We start from the raw sequence: 23,961 nt of genomic DNA, 5'->3' as shown, positions 1-23,961 counted from the left end.
TATAAAAAGGGGTGAGTGTTGAGTTGGGTTTGGTAGGGTTAAAAAAAATCACTGTTTTCAAGCATCATGTCAAAAAGTGTCATTCTGCATCTTCATATGTTAACACATGTCCACCATTAAACCTGGATTACTATTGAGACAAGCAGTTTCCATTAATTTCTAAGAAATTAGTATGAAACTATTGTTTATATATCTCAACAGTAGAGATAGATACCAACTTTTTTTAGCAGCAATCTATCTCTCAAACACAATTCAGGAGAAAACCCTCAGTAAAAATAAAAATGAAGCTGTGGAGGCTAACTAAAGACAGAGGACTCAGAAACTTCTCTGGCCTTCCCCTAGGGTTTCACGGAACAGAGTCTGAAAAACACCCAGTGGGTACAGTAATTTAAATTAGGCACTGCCTAAAGTTAAGACTGGCTTCTGAAAATTCATTTTGAGGATGGTCCTTTGATCACAAGTGGCATTTTCTCCACAGAAAAGGGGCTAACCTCCAGCTAAGACCTCCAAAGCTGTTTAACTCATTACTCAGCTGAACTACAGCATTAAGAGTCCTCCCCTAAACCCAAGGAGTGAGAGGAAGTGTTGCCACCCCATTTTCTGGGCATAAAGCCAGCTCACACTAACAGTAAAATGGGCCCGGCTGGTGCTCCTCCTTTCCCATAGCCCCCTCCCAGTCGCCAGGGCCCTATTACCAGCCCTCCCCGCCCCCACATTCTGCCCTTACATTGTGTTAAGCACTCAATGAATCACACATTCCAACCCTCTTCTACCCATTTGCCAAACTCCTCCATCCCCCATGAAACACCCATATCTTCGCTGCAGTTCCTTAGAGGCTGACAGGAAAACAGCCTGACTGAATTCTGTCACACTAATATGTGAGGGCTGCTGGTTCCCTTAACCCAACCACAGGCATTTTAAACAGAAGATGTGTACTAGCTCCAGGGACCTCCAATTCGTTGAATTTCAAGTCAGTTCGGCAAAGTAAACAATTCCAGGGGTGTGGGGGAGAATATTTTTGAGTAGGGGACACCAGCGCTGCCTAGGAATATACCTCAGAAAATTCCCTGAATGTAATTTTACTTTCCATGTGCTTCCTCAATGCCCCTATTTCTAATTCATAAACTCCCAAAATGTTTGGGAGGGTTTATTTTGTTTCTTAATAGCATCCCTGGTGGCAACAGCCACGGTGGTCACTTGTGAATCTGAAAACACCTTGAATGCGCATTTCGTTAGCTTCGTGGGTGACGCAAAACAGAAATATTTCAATTACACGTGACTAGGAGTAAGAAAAATATACAACTATATTTAAAACACTTAAATTAACAAGATAGTACTTTTCCATTCTAACAAAATATCATACATTCAGTTTAAACAGGAGTTAATATCCTGACACACTTTTCCAAAATACCTGATGCTAGTTGAAAATTAGTGACCGTGAGACTTGCCAAGATATTTCTAATTAGCAAAATGTGTAAAATTTTGAAGAACTGTCCGTTCTTCTCTGGAAGACAGACACTGAACAGATCAAAATGCAAACTGATGTCTCTCTCATAAACCTAAGTATTGTTGCTTCATTTTTCTGAATGACACTTTGGCTGTCAGCAAATCTTACAAATCTTTCTTTCCCCTTAAAGATAATAATATATAACAATAACAAAGACACCCCTCACAAATAACCATAAACTTCTTGGTGTATAATAGGCCCTATCTAAATGTGTTCCTGTGTTTCTGTGTTAACTGACCTATACTGAGACTGTTATGCAAAGGGGATGAACCAAGTGTAACAGGTCTATATTTAAACCTTTGCTTTGAAAGAAAATCAGACACTTGCCCCATGTTACTTCAAAGTCAAAGCTGCTACACTTACAAATACGGTATACAGCTTGAAAAATCAAAACAAAAATGTTTTCTCCACTAGCTTTTCAGGTGAAGAAGTTGGACCACAAACCGACACATCTGTGCCACAATGACCACCAATTTTAGTCCCACCCCCAAAACAAACAATGCCCCAGTTCCTTCTAATGACCAAAACATTCCTGGCGAGGCTCCAGTTTACAGAGTGTGTCTCGGTGTTCTGACTCTAAGAAAGCAAGAGAAGCAGACTCTATCCATTTCTCTCCTTTTGCCTCCACAAACCAGCATCTAAGATCCTCTGGATTTGTTCCCACCCAAACTTCAAAATTCCAAGAAGGGCAGTATGCAACTTGAAAAAGAATGAAATTGTATAAGGTCGCTACATAATACTGTGGATGAAATCAGAACAGGTTGTCAGCTGGAGAAGAAAGGCACTTGGTAGCAGAGCCAGCGAGGGATCCGGGAAGGCTGGGGCTCAGTGAGTCAACAGTTTCAGGCGAGTAAACCAGCTGACCAGCAGGGACGGTTCCGTAGACGAGGACTTGGCTGCCGAGGAGACGGATTTCTTTTTGGTCCCTTCCTCCTGGAATGGAATCGTGGCGCTGCTATGGAGATCTGAATTGATGTAGCACCTGCTCCCTCGGATGTAGTCTGCGCCTCGGACCAGCTGCCTCTCCGTTGTGGGTCTTGAGAAACGGTAGGGAGGAGAGGAGCTTTCTTCGATGGTCGGAGGGATCCGTTCATTGCTGAAATACCGGCAAAGGGCGTCCTCACCTGTTTTCAGACAAAGCCCACAAGTCCATTAAAATAACCCATCCACTGCGCGGTTTTGTTCAGCAGGCCTGCAGCCTGCTCAGACCTCTGATGCCCTCTGAAAGGGGGCACCACACCCTGCCCTCCTCCCTGAGATGGGCTACAAGGCCTCGCTGACAGCCAGGCCCACCCCACTGGGTGTTAGAAAGCAGAAATACGTCGATGACTGAATAAATAGATGCTATAGTTGTAAGATGGATGACTAATGCAGCTATTTAAAAAAAAAAAACACACCCACATATTCCAGATAACAGTCACCTTACATAGTATTACTGAACATCTATTTCTTCCATTTTTCACATTTTTTCCAACTATATAATATGTAACTATAGCAAACTGGAAGGTACACAAAAATTCAGAGTGATTATTTCTAGGTTAGGAAAGCAGATTAGAGTTGAGTTTTATTTTCTCATATGTTATAGATGTTTTTCAATGTACTTGTTTTGCTTTTGTAATCAAAAGGGGGGGGAGTTACTTTTAAAAAGTGCTCATTGTCAAAAAGCCACATATCGTATAAGTGTATCTATATGAAATGTCCAGAATAGGCAAATCCATAGAGACAGAAAGATTAGTGGTTGCAGGGGCCGAAGGAGGAAGGAATGAGGACTGACAGCTAATGGGTCTAGGGTTTCTTTGTGATGTGATAAAATGTTCTGGAATTAGATAGTGGTGATGGATGCACAACTCTATGCATATACCAAAAACCACTAAACTGTACACTTTAAAGGGTGAGGTTTATGGTATGTGAGTGATACCTGAATAAAGCTGTTATTTTTTTTTTAAGGGCCCATTGTGCAGAGATCTTTCATTCTAAAATGACCATACAAGAAAAACGTGGACAGTGATGTGGGGGGTCCAGTATTTTTCCAAGTTCTCAATTTCACACACCCCACCCCCATCTCTCAAGACAGAAAGGAAATAAAAGGCTACATGTAGGCTTAAAAGGCTAAGGGAATGGCAATGAAGATATTGATGTTTCTAAATCTAAACAAAGGACAGCCCTGCCACCTGCTGACTGCTCCACACATTTTCACACGTCAACTAAGGGTATCTCGGACCTTAGACAGGTGTCTTCTTTCTTTTTCCTATTAGCATAATCCAAGTGGTAAGGGTACTTGGATGACAAAGTTTACCCAGTCCCAGGGAGATGTCAGGGGTTGATTGCTTTGAAGTTGGGCCTCCAGAATTTATTTCTTCTTCCTTGTACTATCTAAGGTCTACTATACTCTAACTTTTCACCTGTTATTTGTTTCGGCACTGCAAAAGCAATCTTATACTGTCCTGCCAGAGTTGATAATCAAATGTAACCTGGCAAAAAATAAGAATATTTATAAACCTTTCCCTCAAGACTAGGGTAATAACCACTAACTTTAATTACAGGGTGAATTAAATTTCTTTTCCAACAATAATTACTCTCAAACACAGGAAGGATTTGGGAGAAAAAAAAAAAACCCATGTCTGTTCATCAAAAATCAGACAGACTCCAATAATAATATAGAAAATTTAGGATGAGATTGTTTAACGAATAATGTATCCCTGCTTGTTCAGAAATTGGACCATCAGTGTCTACAGCCTTTTTAAAGCACACAATACTGATTAGGAGATTTACGACCACCAGCTAGGACTATATAATTCTGCCATTCTAGAAAGAGGTAGGACCTGAGAGATATTCAGCACTCCTGATTTTATAGACGAGAAGATGGGACTCAGAAAGGCGAAGTCCTCTATCCAGTTATTACAACACATTTAGGAATAGGGCTGCAAGTAAAGCCTGGGTCTTCTGACTCCCTATAAATTTGGTGCTGTTTGCTTAATAGAAACTTACCTTTCCTCCCATGACCTCGAGGTCTGGCAAAAGGGTCTACAATCCCCATCCAGCCCCCATCGGCAGGCATGGACAACGGCCGGGGCTTGCCTTCAGAGGGATGGAAGGAAAGTGACAAGTTGACAGAGTCTCAGGACTTGAGAGAATCTTTCCCGTTATTTATAATTTAGACCCCACCACCACCTCCAAGAACACACTCATTTAAGTATAAGCAATAACATATTTTAAAATTGGAGAAGTATTTTAAAGCATCGCATTTCCATAGCAAGCAATTAGGACAGAGGCATGGTGAACTTGAGTCGGCGGGTGTACAGAGCAAAGCAACTCCAAGCTCAAACCCAGGCACGGAAAGTTAAAACTGTAACATGATCTCACCCCGCTGGGCTTTGATGCCAGGCAGAGTAATGACTCAACAAGGCTTTGCTTCAGAGAGATGAAGAAAGGTCTCATACTTAGAATTTCATTGAGGTTTATGTTTTCCTCAGATTACCCTTAAAGTCTGCCAAATTCATCCAACAGTTCCAAATAAGGAAGGGGGTGGGAAGAGAAGAAAAAGCCAATCGCGGAACAAAACAAACGCTCGGAAACGTACCATAAGATGGTGTTTTCTCTCTCATTTTTGTGGGCAGAACGTTGGTTTCCAACGAATACCCAGGCAACTGATCCGAGTCAGCAATGGTAAATCTCCGTCTTCGGCTTTCCTGGTCCAAGAAGGAATTGGGGGACTCTGAACCCTTAGGCCCAGGCATTGGTTGTTTACACTTACTGAATCCTCCATAAACAAAACTTCCGTTCTCATCCCTGGAAGATAATGGACAATAACTAAGTTGCTCTTGAAGATCTTCTCATACTGAAGAAGTAGAGACATACTGCCTCCTGCACACATAAGAAAATTTAAATCCTCCTTTTCCACTGGAGGAAAAAGCATGATGTTTTCAATCCCAGTTGCCCCTCAAATACATCGAGATCCTATTACATAAGAGTAGATACCACGATCCTATTAAATAAGAGAAAATGAAATTTTTTATCTATGTTTAAATGGTACAAATATACCTTTGAAAAGATAGCTCTGTTTTCCCTGTACATCTATCCTATAATTGAATCTCCTATTTACTACAGGAATCACAAGTTAAGGTAGGTTCTATCAAACCATTTTTCTCAAGCCAAGAGTAGTGTCTTCACAAAGATCTAGCCAAGAAGACACCTGATGTATAACGGAGTTGTTAGATTTGAAAGTTATGTCGAAATATACAAATGGGCCTTTATAGTACTCAATGGAGAGTATCTATGTTCTGAACTAGGTACAGAAACCAGCCAAAGTTGGATCACTGATTCCAACTTAATTCTACCTAAATGTCCATTCACAATAAAACTTAAAATTAATTTTAGTTGAGTCCAAGTTACTGGTTGGTTAAATTTTTTGCATTTAGTAAATTCCATTAGATAATCACTGCAAAAACTACAGAATCAACTGAGTCCAAAAACAATCTAAAAATCACCCCTGCCTCTTGGTATTTCCTGGAAGCCTGTTGTCTGCATACCCCTTCCCCCCATGAATCTAGCTCCTATATTTTAAGTCTGGCATATAACTTTCCCATTCACAAAGCTTTCATGACTCACAGCTCTTTCTCTGTAACCATTTGCATTTTTGTTCCTCAGAAAATATTCATAGAGATTAGACTGGTGGTTACCAGAGGGGAAGGGGGGAGGAGGGAGGGCGAAAGGGGGAAAAGCGCACATGTGTGTGGTGATGGGTGGTAATTGGTCTTTAGGTGGTGAACATGATGTGGTCTACACAGAAATCAAAATATAATGATGTACACTTGAAACTGATATGTAATAAACCAATGTTACCTCAATAAAAAAAAGAAAATAGCCTTCATTAATGGTGGGTGTGTATGTGTGTGGGTGCACATGTGTCTCCCCCAAGGAGATTAAAAGCCCCAGTTCCTCTTCTCCCTCGCTATGTACAGACCCTTCCACTTACCACTGCTCCTGTGACCCCTCACTGAGACCCACACGAGAATAATCAGGGTTTGTGAGGTTGGGAGGGTCCTCCCTACAATGTCTGATAGAATAATCCACACACTGGTCATCAGTGAAACTCATGTTCTTTATGTTTTAGAGGCAACGACTCCCTGCAGCTTTAGACACACCATCCCGTGGCCACATGACTCTGGTCTGTGAATACAGAGAAGAGGCTTGTCTACCAACCAGAATGCCTCTGATCACCTAAGGTAACTGCTCTACAGGCTGTAATAAGTTCCGGGCAAACCAAGACTCAAGGAAGAGGAAAATGACTTTACTTCACCTTTGTGCCCAGGAAAGAAACACAACAGAAGCAAACAGCTCAGCTTAAAACAAAAACAACTCCAAAGTAAAACCACTGTTAAGTTCAGCTCGAACTTTGTCTTATGAAATGTTATAACATAATTACGTATTTCTCAGTTTATTCTTGAATAGTTGACTAAGAAATTGGCAGTTCTCTGGGGGCACGAACCACATCCGTTTTATGTAAGATGGTAACTCAGGCCAGAAGCTCAGTAAGTATGTTGAATAAATGAGCCAGATTCTCTAGTTTTACCAGCATATGTAAATATGTAAGATGATATAAATAAGCCTTTATTTCATACCTAAATCATCCCCTATATAGCATGTAGTATGACCATCCTCATTGTACCATATTACATTTAAGAGAGCCATTAAGAAAGCAACAATTTTTAAGAATTTATAATAGACACACACACATATAAGCATACATGCACGTGCACATACAGTGTCCACACCTACATTGGCGTGGTTTTTTCTAAGTCCTACGAAGAACACATCTCTTTCAGCAAAATAAAGCTGTAACTTTAATTAACCTCACAGAAATATTTATTATCTTCCTCCCCAGAGATGAATTTACCACATAGTTAATGAAACTTCAGCTTCAGGGACCCCCAAACAGCCCTTTCTGAGGCCCTGGGAAGAGCCAAAACAATGTGTTCCCAGAGCACATACTTTTGTAAAGAGCCTGCTTCCTGCCAAACTGTATAGCTTCAGGACCCATAAAACCTGAATCTGTCCCTACACTTTCTCCTAAAGGATCACAGTTCCCGACCCCTCCTGTTTTGTTTTTGTTTTTTTTTTGGTGAGGAAGATTCACCCTGAGCTAACATCTGTTGCCAGTCTTCCTCTCTTTTGTATGTGGGTCACCGCCACAGCATGGCTGAGAGTGGAGTAGGTCCAAACCCATGAACCCAGGCTGCCGAAGCAGAGCGAACCAAACTCAACCACTACACCATGGGGCCAGTCCCTGCCCTAGTTTTATTGAGATATAATTAACATAACATTGTATTAGTTTCATAATGATTTATGTATGTTCGGTCAGCCCTCTACATCCATTGTACTATGTGCGCCATTTTATATAAGGGACCTCAGTGTCTGTGGATTTTGGTATGGAGGGGGTTCCCGGAACCAATCCCCCACAGATACTGAGGGATGACTGTACTGAGAAATGATCACCACAGTAAGTTTAGTTAACATCCATCACCACAGATAGTTACAAATTCTTTCTTCCTTGTGATGAGAACATTTAAGATCTACATTCTTAGCAACTTTTAAAATATACAATACAGTATTGTTAACAAAAATCACCATACTGTACATTACATCCCGAAGACTTACAACTGGAAGTTTGTACCTTTCGACCCCCTCATCCATGCCCCCAAACCCCCACCCCCAGGATCACACTTCTTAACAGAAATTTCAAGACTCAGCCCTGTCACACTGGAGTTCAGCACTTTTCCTCTCAAGATCCTCGTGGTCTTCACACCACCACTTAGAATCTCCACACGCAGAAGAAATGCACACCACAGAAACGACACTGACATACCGGGGGGAGTAGGGAACGGCTGGCGGAGGAGGAATATACAGATCCAGGATGGCTGGTTTCTCCTTCTTCAGTGAGGTATCCATAGTGCTTTCAGGGGACTGGGTTGTCGTGGGGGGAGGCGAGGTCTGAAACACGCAAAAGAGCAGAGGTTAAATCAGAGATTACTCTTGGTACACGTCTCCCTCTCCCCAAAACCAACACCAGCCCCTGTGTAAACAGAGGTGGAGGTCATTCATGTGGTTACAGCTATTAGCAACACTCAACTTGCATTCTTCTTTGAGACACAGAATTCACCGGGAGTTTTGAAATACTAGATGCACAGTGAGGAGCAGAAGTTCGAGAGCCAGCAGCCTGGCTTAGAATTCCAGCTCTGAGCAAATCACTTAAACACCCGCGCCTCAGTTTTCTCCTCTGAAAAACAGCCACACCGACAGTACCTCTCACATAGGGGTACAGCAAGGATTAAGTGAGTTAGTTCATACAAATCACTAACAAGGCTGCCATTGACTAGGAGTGTAGGCTCAGGACTCTGTCTGGGTGCAATCCTGGCTATAACTTTTATTAGCTGCATATCTCTAGGTAAATCACTCAACTTCTCTGTGCCTCATCTATAAAATGGGAATAAATGGGAACAAGAAAAGTACCCACACAGGGCAGCTGAGAGAATTAAGTGACATAATACACGTTACCGGCTTAGCATACTGCTTGTCACAAAGTAAGTGTACAACCTTATGCTGTTTAATTTAGTATTATAGACATATACACAGACCTACAAGTTGATTTTAAAAATTTAAAATCCACACAGCTTCATTTTAATTGTTATTCGTCTCAAAGGACCTGTTTTTTAAAATCTTGTGTAAGAACTTCAATCTTATCTCTTTTACAGTCTAACAATGATCAGCATTTTCTGGTTGGTACAGGAACAGCAAGGAAATCTCAGAGCTGACACATGGAGATGTCTGATGAAGGCCAGTGGGAGGCACGGCACGAGACGGTGCTGGGCCTGGATGGACATAAAAAGGCATCTCAAATCCTATCTAGCCCGGACGGTGATGGAAGACCCCGAAGTCTCCCCGAAGTGAGACTGTGAACCAGATCTAAGGACCAGAAAGACTGGGATAGCCAGAGTGACAGCCCCGTTTTCAGGGGAGACCCCAAGGCACAAAGAGACAGGGGCTTCGTTTTCAGTCTCCTGTAACATAATCCCCATATCCCGGACGTTGGCCACTAACATAGAATCTGTCGACTCTACTCAATACGTAATTGATTAATATCTCAATCTGTCAATCTTGGACAGTGTCTGAAACACAGGCCAGGATCCAGGCCCTCAACAAGCAGAAGCAAAAGCAGACTGGAGCATTTCCACAGAACAGGCACTCTCCAAAAACAACAGTGATGACTACTTCGGCATTAATAACCCTCATTTACCAGGATTGTGGCCCAAAAACAGAACGATGAACCCCTTTTCATCTTTGTCCTGTGACAGGACAAAACTAATGAAGGTGACAAGAATTAAAGAGGCTCCTTCCCAGGAGAGGGGGGTGCCCAGGCATAAGGGACCCTGAAGAATGAGACACACAGCAACGCCTAGGCTGGGGGCTGAGAAAGTCTGCAGAGTACTGGTCGACAGGAGTTTATATTCTGAAAATATCCTGATGCATCGCGAGAACACTTGGTAGCTAAGCTATAACACAGCCTCTGCATTTTGATGGAGGTTCTCTCCCTGGGTCAGAAGCAAAGTTCAATGTCTCATCTTTCACCATCACCTCTTCCCCCAAACTGCAGTTGGTGGAACTTGGCAGGAAGGTAGACAAAATCAGAGAGGGGGAACGTGTGTCCCTTCCTAAGTGAATTTCCAGAGGTCAAAGGACTAACTCTAGCCTATTCTTAAAAATAATTTTCACTTACCTTCTGAACACATCCACTTAAGTTTTCCTCTATCACTTCAAACTCAGTGATGCTCAAAAGATTTGTCATCTCTGCCTTCCAGATGGCTCTCTCCTGACTTTCTAATTTCTGTCACTGATATCACAACCATGTTCATGGTCACATTTCACACCTGCCTTGCCTGCCTTCCTCATCCCTTACCCCAAAGACTTTCTAATAGTCAACACTGATAATTAGGAGTGAGGTGTAGAAAGATTAAATACCTTGTCTAAGGTTCCATAGCTAATAAGCAGCAGAGCTGGGATTTGAACTCAAGGGGTTCAACTCTGGAGCCCCCTCCTAACCACTATGCCGTGCTGCTTTGTGAGTCTTTTCGATGCTTCTTCCAACTGGCCTCATGCATTAGTCTTTCACTGGAATCGCCCGTCACCAGCCTTGCCCAGAACCAGATGAACCGTCATCTAGACATGCAACAGCTCCCACCTGGTGTTTGTTGTGTTTAGATAGTGTCATGGGCTGAAATGTGTCCCCCTCAAAATTCATATATTCAAGTCCTAACCCCCAGGACCTCAGAATGTGACTGTATTTGGAGATAGAGTCTCTAAAGATGTAATTAAGTTAAAAGGAGGTTATTAGGATGGGCCCTCATCCAATATGACTGATGTCCCTATACGAAGAGGAGATTACGACACAGACACACAGAGGAAGACCATGTGGAGACACTGGGAAAAGGCAGCTGTCTATAAGCCAAGGAGAGAGGCCTCAGAAGAAGCCAAACCTGCTAACACCTTGATCTCAGACTTCTAGCCTCCAGACTGAGAAAATAAACTTGTTTTAGCCACACAGTCTGTGGAACTTTGGTATGGCAGCCCTAGCAAACTAATGCAGATATTAATGTGAAAAACAACTACCAACATGTTACCTGTAGCATGAAGTCTATGCTCCTTAGTCTGGCACTCTGTGCCATCTCAGCCCACCAGCCCAGCTTTCTGTCCAGCCCAGCTTTCTGTCCAGCCCTCTGCCCAGGGAATCTGATCTACTCATTCCTACGGTGGGCTGTAGTGCCTACCCAGGGCCCCTCTGCCAGCTAGCAAACCCAGCTGCCATAAGTGTCGGTTGCTGAAAGCTCACAGCTGCCCCCTTCTCCAGAGAATGGCCCTCAGCTGACAGCTGCCTCTCCCGAGTACTGGAGCCCATCCCTGTGTGGTTACACCTGTATAACAGGCCAAGGCTAGGCTTTACCTGCGACAGCACCTTGCTGGCTTCCTCTCCTAATTCTGCCTCCCTCCCTCCCTCCCTTACAAGTTTTACCTAAAGCACACGCCCTCAAAAACCACTTGCACAAGAACCTCTGTCACAGATTCTGCTTAGGAAATCTTGCCTAAGACACCATCTTTCGCTGATGGCAGCATATCGACGGTGTGTGGGTGTGTGTCTAAAGAAGAGCATTCATCTCCTCCGTGATATGGCCTCCCATCTGCCAAATCCCACCCAGCCTTCCAGACTCCAAAGGGCTCCCACCTCCTCAAGAAGAGGGGCCTTCACCTACCCGGTCCATACCTATCTCCCCTTCTTCAGAACCCAACATGTATCCCGTGCACCAAGCAGCTAGCAGAGCCAGCACGCGGCAGGCGCTCCATCAACTATTGATGATGAATTACGATCTCTACGATGTTAAGTAACACATTCTGAGAATGCCAAAAAAATTTAAAGACGGTACACCTTATACGGAGTGACGCAAACAGAAGCAGCTAGGGGGTGATGGATATGCTCGGTTATTATTTAAGAAGTGATTTTAATTAAATGCCCCCCCCTTGCTCTACTCTCCACAACCTATTATTTACTTTTAACCCTTATTTACCCTCCTCCATTAAGGTACACGTGCAGGCATAGTTCTTTGTATCACGAAGTATCCAAACGGATACCTGGAGACTACTACCGTTCCTTCTATTTGAGGATGTACAATAAAATCACAGTTACATATAAATTGCAATCTCAGTTTTATAAAAGGGCATTAAAATGTTATTGCTTTTCATTCATAGTTTAAGAAATAAACACTAAGGACCGGCAGCATAACGAGGGGGTTGGCCAGGGAGCATGGTCCACCCAGGCGTAAGCAATAAAGGAGTGTATGTTCGAGAGAATTTAAATAGTAAAATTCACTAAAAGTCGGTCTGCTTTGTATTTTCACCCAAGACTGCCAATTCTAAACAATGGGGGGATACAGCTCTCCACTGGGTGGATTATTCCCACAGTCCCTACCCCTGCCGTGGCAAACCTCTGCTAAGGACTCAACCCCATGTGGTCGCTCTAAGGTGAGTGTTCAAACTGTACACATTTATCTAAGTGTGCGTTTCAATTGAGAGAGAAGAAAGACCAGAATGAATCTGCTGCAATGATCATGACAGCCACTAGCCACACGTGGCCAGTGAAACCGAAGAACTGAACGTTTAATTTTAATTATTTAAATATTCACATACAGCTAGTGGCTAACATACTGTTCAGAGCAAATCCAGAATGTATATTGTCATATAAGTAGGATTATCGGATAATTGTGCATACACAAACTCCTGAAATCAATCATCTTCAAATTTTAATCTTTCTTTTTGGAGATAAATCAGATAGTTGACACCATTCACTTGCTGAGGCCACGTGAAGGTTTGCAACCAATAGGAGATACCTGCACAAGAGGCGGCTTCCACCGTAAGTTTTTCAGGGGAGCAGGAGTAAAGTTGAAAGTACCCGTGGGACGCTTCTTAAGCAGTAACACGACTCCTGTAGGATTCTCTCTCAATTTTTTCACCAGATTTTTTAGCTGCCATCCCACCTTCAAAGACAGAAAATGAGGAGAGGAGAGGAGACTCATGGATACTGAAAAGTCAAACCTATGACTTTATCTCAAGAAAATCAGTTGCGAGCAAACAGGTACGTACAAATAGGCAGATACAAATATGTGCATCTTAGCACTACTTCAAATTATGGAAAACTAGATATAAATTGCAAATTTTAAAAATGCAAGCAAAATGGCTTTGGATTTAGTTACAGGTTCTAGAAGGGAATATTAAGTCTTCAGTTTCAATGAACAAACTCACCACAGTTTGCTGATTCACCTGAATGACTTCATCACCAGCATGAATCTTCTGAGATCTGTCTGCAGGAGACTATTAGAAACAAACAGAGAGATCTGTCTTATTTTTTAAACCTTCCATTTCTTTCTGCTTCTATTTCTTCTTCCTTCTTCTTCCGTAGACAACGAGCAATGGAAATATAACTTTCTCCAGAAATATTACACAGTGTACTTGAGTTCCCTGAAATGACATACTCTGTACAATCTGGCACGAGAATACTTGTGTTATCTATTTTATTAGTGGTCTGTTACAATGGATAATCTGTCAGAACAGTTGGGTTCATCTAATCCATCAGGAAGAATGGGACACACTGTTGACATGACGAGCTGATGAAAGCCATTGGTTCACCTAAAAAATACCTTACATATATCCCTATCCAAATTAACCTTGTAAAAGCTGACCAACTGTTTAACATGCAAAGATCATCACTGTAACTCTGTCATCCCATTTTCTTTTAGGTAATTATTAAAACTAAATCTTATTTTTACTCAACCTTGTCTTCTACATGTTATCACAATGCTATTAAAATAGAAAGATGGTGACAATAGAAAATGTCTTTCTTTAGGGAAAATGAATTTAAATTTTTTTCACTTTCAGGTTGAATTCAAAATGAATGTGTTTTCAGTATGATTAAAAGTCCAGACTTTTTTTCCCCTAAATAATGCTTTGCTACATATTTGCAAATAGATATACACATATATCCACATGTGTGTATAGAGATATATAGATGTAATCTATTTATCAGATGTTTTGCCCATAGTATTCTTGTTCATTTAATCAAACTAGAACTCTTTATGTTTAAGATATCTCATATGAGCAAAAGAGAAGGAAAGAAGAAACCTTGATTTCAAGTTATAATCAAATGTTATCTAGGTCAGAGTATTTTATTTGATAACTTATGTAACTACCTGAATCTTGAAACAATTTACAACTATCCTTAAAAATACAGCACCTTTGAACACGGTGAAGAGGCAGCTATAAAACCCAAGACACACCTGCTGAATTTTCTCCCTCAACTGTTGTGAGAGGTTCAGCAAGAAATGAGAAACGACATTAAACTGTAGAAACATTCCCTGTGATTTATCTAGGTCCAAAGCAAAGCATAGGTTACTGTGACAGTTATTTTTAAAAACATTTAACCTGTCGCCCTAGCAACCAGCAGTGCCTCTCCTCAGAGAATAGCTTCGTGGGTACCACAGGGAGATGGCCTATCTCAAATCTCTTCCTCTTGAGGCACTTAAAAGAAAAATGAATGTATCAATGCTCCTTTTTGCCCTGGCATCAGATGCTTAACCCATGCATCTGCTTGGGTTACTGCTTGACCAACTTCAGTAAGTCTGAGCATAATCAGTGGAGTCCAGTTAATCTTCCTGGGCTAGGGAGTCACTTAAGGTAAGATTCGCTCTATAAAAGATGGCCCCGAGGCCAGGAAGTCCCTGTTTATAGATGTGCTATCTTAAAAAACAAGCCTCAATGACCCGAATTGACTTCCCTTCCTAAGGATCCTCATGCATTCATTTCTCAAATGTCCTATTAGTGATTAAGAGTTGAGATTGGCAGAATATGTATAGAGAGAGCTTGATACCAAAACTCTCCCTAGGGCAGTAGATCTTGCCTATCTTCACCATGAGCCGGACTCCTGAAAAACGACGCTTGTTCTGGCTTTCTGCAGAAGGGTGATGACCTGAAGAAGAATGCCTCCATTCTTCAGAGGCTAATTTAATTCCCCCTCATCTTGGGGGTGGGGAATAGGAGTATGGATGGGATCCTGTCAAAATTCCTTTCAAGATCTCTAACAACATCAAAAAAGAAGTCAGATAGAGAATCACCGGATACTGTTAGTCTGACCCTGGAATGATCGTGGCTTCTCAGGTAACCTCAAAAAAAAAAAATGGACCGGAGACCCGAGATGGCCTGTTGGCACTGCTTCAGCTTCAAGTCCAAGACAGAGGAATCTGGAGACAATTCCCTTGGGAATGTAATGTGTGATTTCCATCCACTACCACCCACCGTACCAGGCTTCCATTAAAACATTATGACTCCAAAGTCATAACAACCTCAAGTGAGAGCTGGAAAGCTGTCCTGGAGCTGGCACTTCCTACTGATGTTTAAGTGTAAAATATCCAGATTAAGCCCTTGAGACGTGGGTTCTTACCCAACTTCCCATCCTCATGTATCAGACATAGCAAATGTTTAGCCTACTCCAGTTACTCAGTGAACACAAGTTGAATGACTGAAAGAATGAATGACATTTTCAAATGGATTACCAGATGGAATAAGACAAGTTTTCCCTTTTTTGATCTTTAACAAAATGGAAACCAACTCCCTCTGGGATGACTTATGTACAGTCCTGTATGGGAGCACTGGGATTGACTATATCCAGGTAAACCCTGAAGCTCTCACCCAGTCTTATGAGTCTAGAAATTCTAGGAAATTTACCATTGTATTTTCCTATACAATAGAAAATATAGGAAATTTCATTTCATTTGATTCAAAAACAGCTTGTTTAGTCCTTCATTCAACCTCATCCTTAAAACAAAAGGGGGGAGGGTTCCAAGAAGAGAAATCTGTGTGCCTTCTGGTAGTAATATTACAGCGTTCTACACGCTTATCCAAGATTGAAATTGCTTCAAGAAGACCACAGAGAGAGGCTGGAACCACAGAGGGTCTGGTTGTTAAACAATGCAATCACCAAATTGCTAGATGCAAAACTTCAACTCTTTAAAAGCTGAAATGACATTTACCATCCTTCTGAACCCATCCAACCGCGAAACAATGTGCTGACTGGGACACAAGTATGTTCTTGACACGGCTCAGCTGAAACAAAAGAAGTCTCTGACAAGGATAAGGGATGAGCCGTGTAATGCGTTATGCGTTTTTTTCTTTTGCACCATCTCCAGCCTAAAAGCAGAACTTCCTGTGCTGTTATTGCCTACTAATGATGTGTATAAAAATTCCTAGTGGTTCGCAGTGTATTTTCTGTAGCTCAACAGAGAATGCATAAAGACACTACCATCTTCCACTCGTTCATCTGCCAGAACCAAACAACTTACTTATAATTCATTGACTGCCTTATGCAATGCCATTTTTTTCTTACTACAAAAATCAAGTGTGTCACAAACCCTCATCAACAATCATGCCATTTTATTTTATCAAAAGACCTAACAGCTGAAGCTCAAAGTTCGACACATATTTCTGCTAGATTAGAAAAGTAGTTACCAAATGTCCTCTATTTTTAGGAATTATTTCCTCTTGTCTTAGTTGATTAAATAGTAGATTAATACCACATATACATGCTTCTTTTACACAGATCCAGGAAGCTATGTAAACATTTTTAGCTTCATACCAGTGTCATTCAAGAGCTACCCATATTGTAGGTTGCAAAAAGAAAGTATTCAACTGGTTTACTTTTTACAAATTCAAAACATTTTGAGGGGCTAAAGAAAAATCTTCCAAGTAGCAAAATTTCCAAAAGGAAGATAAGAGTGTACAAAGTCTCTTACAGTAGAAAAAGCCCAGATTTTTCTGTTCAAAGGATTAGGGGGAAAACAACTAAATTTCAGTATCGTGCCAAATATTATGAAATACAATTCTATAAAAAGACTCTGCGTCATGCAAAAATCCCAAAATAGTTGCTTTGGTGACACATACAAATTCCATTAAACAAACAAACAAAAAAATTGTATTTTACACATATGGCTACCATTCCAGTTCTTCTAAGAGTGATTCTCAACAACAAAGAGATCATTGTTTTTGTATTTATGGGTTAACACTTCCAGGATGCAAAAGGAATAATTAACACAAGGGTGGGCGTAAAAACTGGGCAAGGTGTGTGAACAAGAGCAATAAAGGACAATTTAAATAATAAATTGATAACAGCTGGTGATAAGCAGCATGCTAGCAACAGAAATAAACAAAACAGGCACTCACGCTCTTATTACAGATAATAAAACGGCACGCACACATTTAAATCAAAAGTATAGGGACTCTGTCAAATTTGCTTAAATATACAATAGCTTTCACATTTAACAGATCCACACTTACATTTTCTGTGGTTCCAGTAATTACGTGCAATCCATCGTAGGTCGATTTGATGTACATGCCCTAGAGTAAGCCACAAATATATTAACTCATTACTCCAACATTTAGAAATACAGCCACAAGTGAGATTTAAACTTACAAGACATTAAAGGCAGTCCCTTCAGAACAATAGTCATTTTTAAGCCTCCTGAAACATTGTGAAACAAGATCCAAAGAGCGGTGAAGGGGAACTAAACAAGTCGAAATACTAGTGAAAGAAATCAGAAATGAGATCTCTTTGATATTATAATTTGCACACCAGGCACACAGAATTTTGCCATCACTCTAGGGACTCAGAAGGCATCTTGTCAGACCTGCTGAATGAATGAGGCATTTCAAACAAGGACTGTTCACTCCTGAGCATCTCTCTGTCTAGTGACACAATACATTCAGTTAAATTTGGTATCAGCAGTCACTGCAGGGTGACGTAGTCAAGCCACTAACAACCCAGACCAGCACGTATGAGCGAAGACAGTGAAGTAACGACACAGGAAGTAAATTAGAAACAGCATCCCTCAATTTTAAGGGAATCATAAAGATAAATACGCTCCTTCCTAAAAAGCCTGAGAGCTAAACTCAGCGGTGAATGCCGTATCATCGAGGAAACACTTCTGCAGTTTGACACACCAAGCATAAAAAATTTTTATTAAACTTTTATAAGATGGGGAATGAGAGCAAAAAGTAGATTGGGTAAAGGAGTTGGTCACCCTGGTATCTACGTGGCAATAACACAGAGCCTCCTTAGAAATCATTTGGATCCTGACCTTGCCCTGCTCAGCACCGACCCCATTCTATAATGAGAAACTCATCAAATACCAACACCTTCAAGGTTCTCCCCATTCCTGTGCTTGCCTATTAGTTTCATTCGCAGAGAAATCTCTACATACAATACTCCTCTTTCCAGAGCATTGGCTTGTGCGACTTTACCATCGGAAATGACAACTCCATTTCTGCCCACTGGGGGCATTTCTCCACTTCAATACTTGACTGTAAACTCACTTCCAGGAAGTCTTCCTTGTCTAATCTATTATAATCCATCATTTACTTTGAAGCCTGAGCAGTCTCACTATGCATATTTCTTACTTAGAAACCCAGCTACTAAGAATGTGGGTTTGTCGATATTTGGTCTATTTTTGTTTTCCTATCTGAGAAAACAGAATGACTTGATATCTCCACACCCCTACCTACACCCTGGGCACTCCTCCTCGTCCTCATCATCATCTATACCAGCAACAGTAGCTGCAGCCACCAATTACTGCATATGTACTATGCATCCAGCATCCGACACTCAGCATTCATCATCTAATTTAATACTTTCAACAACTCTGTGAAGCAGGTATTATCATGATTAACTTTTGACAGACCAAGAAACTGATATGCAAAGAGGTTGTCACTTGAGAGCTGGGATTTAAGTCCAGCCTCTGACTCAAAGCCTCTAAGCTCATCCATGGGCCTCAGGGTTTCTTCACTTAAATTTCAGCACACTAATGACACCGTATGCATGCTAGGTACTGGGAGAGCTAGGGATCTAGGTAGTGATCTAGGTAGCTGGATATCTACCCGTACATATTCTCAGGGCCTGTTATTATAGATCACATACATTACTGATGAAATATTTCTGAAGTTTAAGAATCATTTCTTTCATCCAGCCTCTTCTCACACTCGTCCGAAGTGCTAATAGAGACTTTCAGAGCTGATGTTGTTTCATACCCTGAGACCATCTCTCCTTTGTAAATGTTTTCTATCTCCTTGCATTGCTAAGTTCTAAAAATAAAACTGTTAAGACAATTCCTTCAAGATATGTGCATACAGTTTTAAAATTGTGTTTATTTTTATACTTTGAAAACACAGAACATATCAACAGTTCAAGATGGCAAATTCCTAACTACATGATGGAAGACAGTCTAATTTCATTCTCCTTTTCAGAATGACAGGGAAAGCAATAAGGAATTACTAAAAAAAAAAAAAAAAAAAAACTTTAAAAAATGACAATGTGTCGTTATTTGAAAATAAAACAAATGTTGGCAGAATTCTTACCAGGCCCTCCCCAGGTTTAATGTTGGGTAAGTGAACCTCCTCCAGACACGCGCATTGGCTCATAACAGGATCCGTAGTAGATCGCATTGTTTTGTCACAGATGCCATTTAAGACCTTGACCTAGAGTTGGAGAGGCAAATAGTCAGGAAAGGTTCAATCATTAACCAAGTTTATCTCAAGCTGATTTTTAAAGAAATGCACTTCACCTATAATCTTTAGCTCTGGCGGCAATCGTTTTGATAATACCGCTCAATGAACGCATGGCATTTGGACTCCGCATTTGCAATCCGAGGAAATGGTGTCAGGATCACAGCTCTGTTTAAAAATGCCGCTTTTATATTAACTCATTTACGACCACTGAAGAGCACAGGCTGGGCAGAAACCCCCTTTGGGTAGTTAAGGACAATCATCTATCTCCAGCCATTTGTACGGTTTTTCAGCGATCACTCACATTCTCTGCATACCAAATATTGACAAGGTCAAAAAAATATTTTTTACCTGCACCATGTTTTTAAATAGATTTTATTTTTTAAAGCAGTTTTAGTTTTGCAGAAAAACTGAGCCAAAAGTGCAGAGTTCCTATATACTTCCTCCCCCACCTCAACAGTTTCCAACACAGTTATATTATTATAACATGGTTAATAATAACATGATACTGTTAACACCTTGCACTACATTTGCTACAATTGATGAACCAATGTTGATACATTATTATTAACAAAAGTCAGTAGTTTGTTAGGACTCACTCTTTGTGGTGTACAGTTCTATGGGTTTTGACAAATGTATAATGTCATGTATCCACTTTTATAGTATCACACTGAATAGTTTCACCACCTAAAAGTCCCCTGTGCTACATCTATCCATCTCTCCCCCTGTCCCATTCCCTGACTATGAACTCTTGGCAATCACTGATCTTTTTACTGTCTCCATGGTTTTGCCTTTTCCAGAATGTTAAATAGTTGGAATCATACAGTATGTAGCCTTTTCAGATTGGCTTCTTTCGCTTAGTAATATACATTTAAGGTTCCTCTTTTCATGGCCTGATAGTTCATTTCTTTTTATTGCTGAATAAGATTCCATGGCCTGGACATAACAATTTGTTTATCCAGTCACTACTAAAGGACATCTTGGTTGCTTCCCAATTTTGGCAATTATAAATAAAGCTGCTATAACATTCTGTGCAGGTTTTTATGGATATAAGTTTTTAATTCATCTGGATTTGCTGAATCGTAGGGTAAGAGTATATTTAGTGTTAGTATGTTTAGTTTTGTGTCTTCCAAAGTGGCTGTACCATTTTGCATTCCCATGAGCAATGAGTGAGAGTTTCTATTGCTCCGCATCCTGACCAGCATTTGGTGTTATCATGTTTTGGATTTTGTTATCATGTTATTCTAATAGGTGTGCAGTGGTATCTCCTTGTTTTAACTCGCAATTCCCTAATAAAACATGATGTTGAATATCTTTCCATATACTTATTTGCCAGCTGTGTATCTTTTTTGGTGAGGTATCTGTTCAGATCTTTTGTCTGCTTTTTAATTGGTTTGTTTGTTTTCTCATTATTGAGTTTTAAGAGTTCTTTGTATATTTTCGATACAAGTCCTTTATCTGATATGTGTTTTGAAAATAGTTTCTCCCAGTCTGTGACTTGTCTTTTCATTCTCTTAACAGTGCATTTCATGGAGCCGAGTTTTTAATTTTAATGAAGTCTATCTTATCAACTTTTCTTTCATGGATCATGCTTTTATCGCTATACCTAAAAACTCATCGCCAAAGCCAAGGTCACCTAGATTTTCTCCTGTTATCTTCTAGGAGTTTTATAGTTTTGCATTTTACATTTAGGTCTAAGATCTTTTTAGTGATGGCTCATATTCCCTGAACCAAACACTGACCAGGTAAAATTTTAGAGACGTGAGGATTCCCCTTAAGTGGCCTCCATTTTCACAGTGGTTACCTCTCCCAATCAGATTCATCTAACCTTTCAAAATTAAACAACCAAAGAAATCAGGAAATTCCAAAGAGCGTTTTTTTTTTCCAAGGGGGGACAATCCAAGAAGTGACGCTTCTTACATTCCTCTAATTTGTTTAGCCTCTCTATTTATGGAAAATATATTTATAGCAGTTTCACTGCTAAATTCCTCAACATCAGTAGGAGGAAGGCCTTATCAAAGGAGCACAGGCTGGCTTATGTCAAAAGGAGGAAGCGATGATGAATAGTTACAAAATGCTCTTTAAACAGTCACAGTACATCCCCCCTCCATCCTAAGATTTTTGCCAAGAATTTTTTTTTTAATCAAAATGGTCCTAAAGTGAAATTTGCAGATCAGTTTAACCCTGATTAATAGGCCAGCTAACAATTTAAGTATAATCGTACCCTGGTGAAATGTTCAGAGGAAAAAAACACCCCAGCAAAAGAGAGACCCCAATATACCCAATTTAAGCACAGGAATTTTCACGGTAATTGGTCTTATTGTTAAATAACTTTTATTTTTCTCTTTCTACCTAAATTAATAGACTCCTTCCCCAAAAGGCAATATTTCAAAGTACATCCTGAAATAATTAACCACACTGCATTGACTTTAATTAATGTGATTCCCACTGTTTTGGGCAAAGGAATTTTACAATAACTTTTAGAATGTGTACTTACTACGGTTAAAACTTTATCCTCCATTTCTGCTACAAGGCAATCCTAAGGAAGGAAAGAAGAAAATGAAAACTTTAAGAGCTAAGAATTTTCAAAAACTGTCGGCTTAGCTCTCTAGATGTTTCCTGGACCCCAAGATGGTCCCTGACATGCCCCCCACCCTAGAGCCTGAGTAGTCCTGGATGGTCAGGAGGAGAGCCTTGGACTGGAGAAAGAGGGCAGAGTGGGGACGGAGCTGACAATCAATGACTCCTAAGGCTCTGCTCAATCCTGACCTAAGGAGCTTATCATCCAAGGAACCCATTTGACAGGTTATTTAATCCATCAGAAAACCTACAAAAATCATTGAACTGAAATCCACCTACTGTCCAGACTGTGCAGAGAGTAGTAAGTCAGAAGTCAAAGTCCAAGAAACCTGACAATGGCTCCCAAACGTGACCCCGGGCTCAGCCAGCACTGGGCCAACAGGCCAGGACTCTTTAGCTCTGGGCCTGCCTATAAGAACAGCTTTCAAATAAGAGCTTGAGTAAACTTAGCCACAAAAGTTTATTTTAAGCACCACTGAGATTAAATCAGATATTTCAGGCCTTAATAGAGGAAAAAGGTTCAACAAAACATTCATTAACACACTGCCAAAAAAGTGGTCTTGAGGTATGCTACTGATGACATTAAATAAAGGGCTGGAACGCAAAGCTTTATTTACTCAGCTTAAGAACAAAAGACTTGGAACCGTATGAACCAGTTAGCTGCTTATAGGAATCACCATTGTCCCGTCTAAAAGCAGCCAAAGTGAAACCGCCATTGTGAAACTCTCACAGTTAACCTTCCAGAACCTGTCAACAGAGGAGGATTTCAATCCACACGGCAGAGTGCATGAAGAAGAAAAGGGAGACCAACTGGATTCTTCAGAGTTTATTCAGCACCATTAAGTATAATCCCAAAAGGGGACATCCTAAGGAAAACACTAATTATTTTATGTACATGAAGGATATTAATCAACTCTGCTGGGATTGTCAGACAAAGATTTCCATTGCAATCAAAAAGTCATTTTAGGTCATTTTTTACTACATTTTTTACACTGGGAGGCAGGGGTGGAAATGGCTACCAATTGCTACTCCGTGTGGGTTTATAATCAGATTTTGCAGGGTCTTAAAAAATTTTTTTAATTTTCCCTGCTCGGTAAAAATGTGGGAAAAAATAGTTACTCTACTGCTCCCCAAATCTACACTGGCTCCCAGGCAAAGAGAAGCCAAATGAGAAAACACTTTAAAAAAGAAATTTAGAAATGTATTTTTACATGCATGAATCTGATATAAATTCAAACCAAAGGAGCAACTTCTGTAAAATATGGATAACTACAGCTCAAAAATATGCTTTTCCTCGTCCATCTTGTGTATGGAACTATACCGTCGACTCCCATCATGGCTCATCCCCTATTAACGCCATCTGAAGGATCTGACATTATTAAATAAATGTCAACTTTAGCAAAATAGAATACTCATGTGGTCTTGTGCCAGAAATAAAACTAATAATTTATGTTTATGATTTTTCATTACAAATCCCAAAACGATATGAGTGCCATCACCCTCGTGAGATAATCACCCACAGGCAGAGAGCTCCTCTCCATAAGCCAGGGCCCCAGATTCAAGGTGGATGTTTGACCTCATGGTTTCTGATCCCTGATTCCTTGACAGATCTAAGAAGCCACCAAGAAAATGGGCTCCTTATGGTGATGGAGCCAATGGGCGAGGGGAGCTCTCCTTCCTCCTCGAATTGTTCAAGTCAGCATGTGAAAGGGCTCACTTTCTACCTTCCG

At 40.7% G+C, this 23,961-nt stretch overlaps 1 protein-coding gene across 3 annotated transcripts in view; it reads right to left on the bottom strand.

Annotated features, from left to right (window-relative positions):
* Positions 1–1,280: 1,280 nt before the first annotated feature.
* CNKSR3 (CNKSR family member 3) overlaps positions 1,281–23,961 on the bottom strand; it is a 90,646-nt gene continuing 67,965 nt past the window's right edge. For 2 of the 3 annotated variants that reach the window (XM_058534109.1, XM_058534111.1), the window contains 9 exons: positions 22,149–22,190; positions 19,505–19,624; positions 17,432–17,491; positions 13,352–13,420; positions 12,940–13,086; positions 8,373–8,497; positions 5,088–5,296; positions 4,496–4,585; positions 1,281–2,631 (listed from right to left, as the gene is read on the bottom strand). In XM_058534109.1, the coding sequence (XP_058390092.1) occupies positions 2,333–2,631; positions 4,496–4,585; positions 5,088–5,296; positions 8,373–8,497; positions 12,940–13,086; positions 13,352–13,420; positions 17,432–17,491; positions 19,505–19,624; positions 22,149–22,190 (1,161 nt within the window). In that variant the 3' untranslated portion in view covers positions 1,281–2,332. The remainder of the gene's footprint in view (positions 2,632–4,495; positions 4,586–5,087; positions 5,297–8,372; positions 8,498–12,939; positions 13,087–13,351; positions 13,421–17,431; positions 17,492–19,504; positions 19,625–22,148; positions 22,191–23,961) is intronic. The other variant, XM_058534110.1, reaches the window with a different exon arrangement.

The sequence above is a fragment of the Diceros bicornis genome, chromosome 39 (assembly GCF_020826845.1).
Source record: "Diceros bicornis minor isolate mBicDic1 chromosome 39, mDicBic1.mat.cur, whole genome shotgun sequence".
Lineage (NCBI taxonomy): Eukaryota > Metazoa > Chordata > Mammalia > Perissodactyla > Rhinocerotidae > Diceros > Diceros bicornis.
This window is presented reverse-complemented; position numbering and strand designations above follow the sequence as displayed.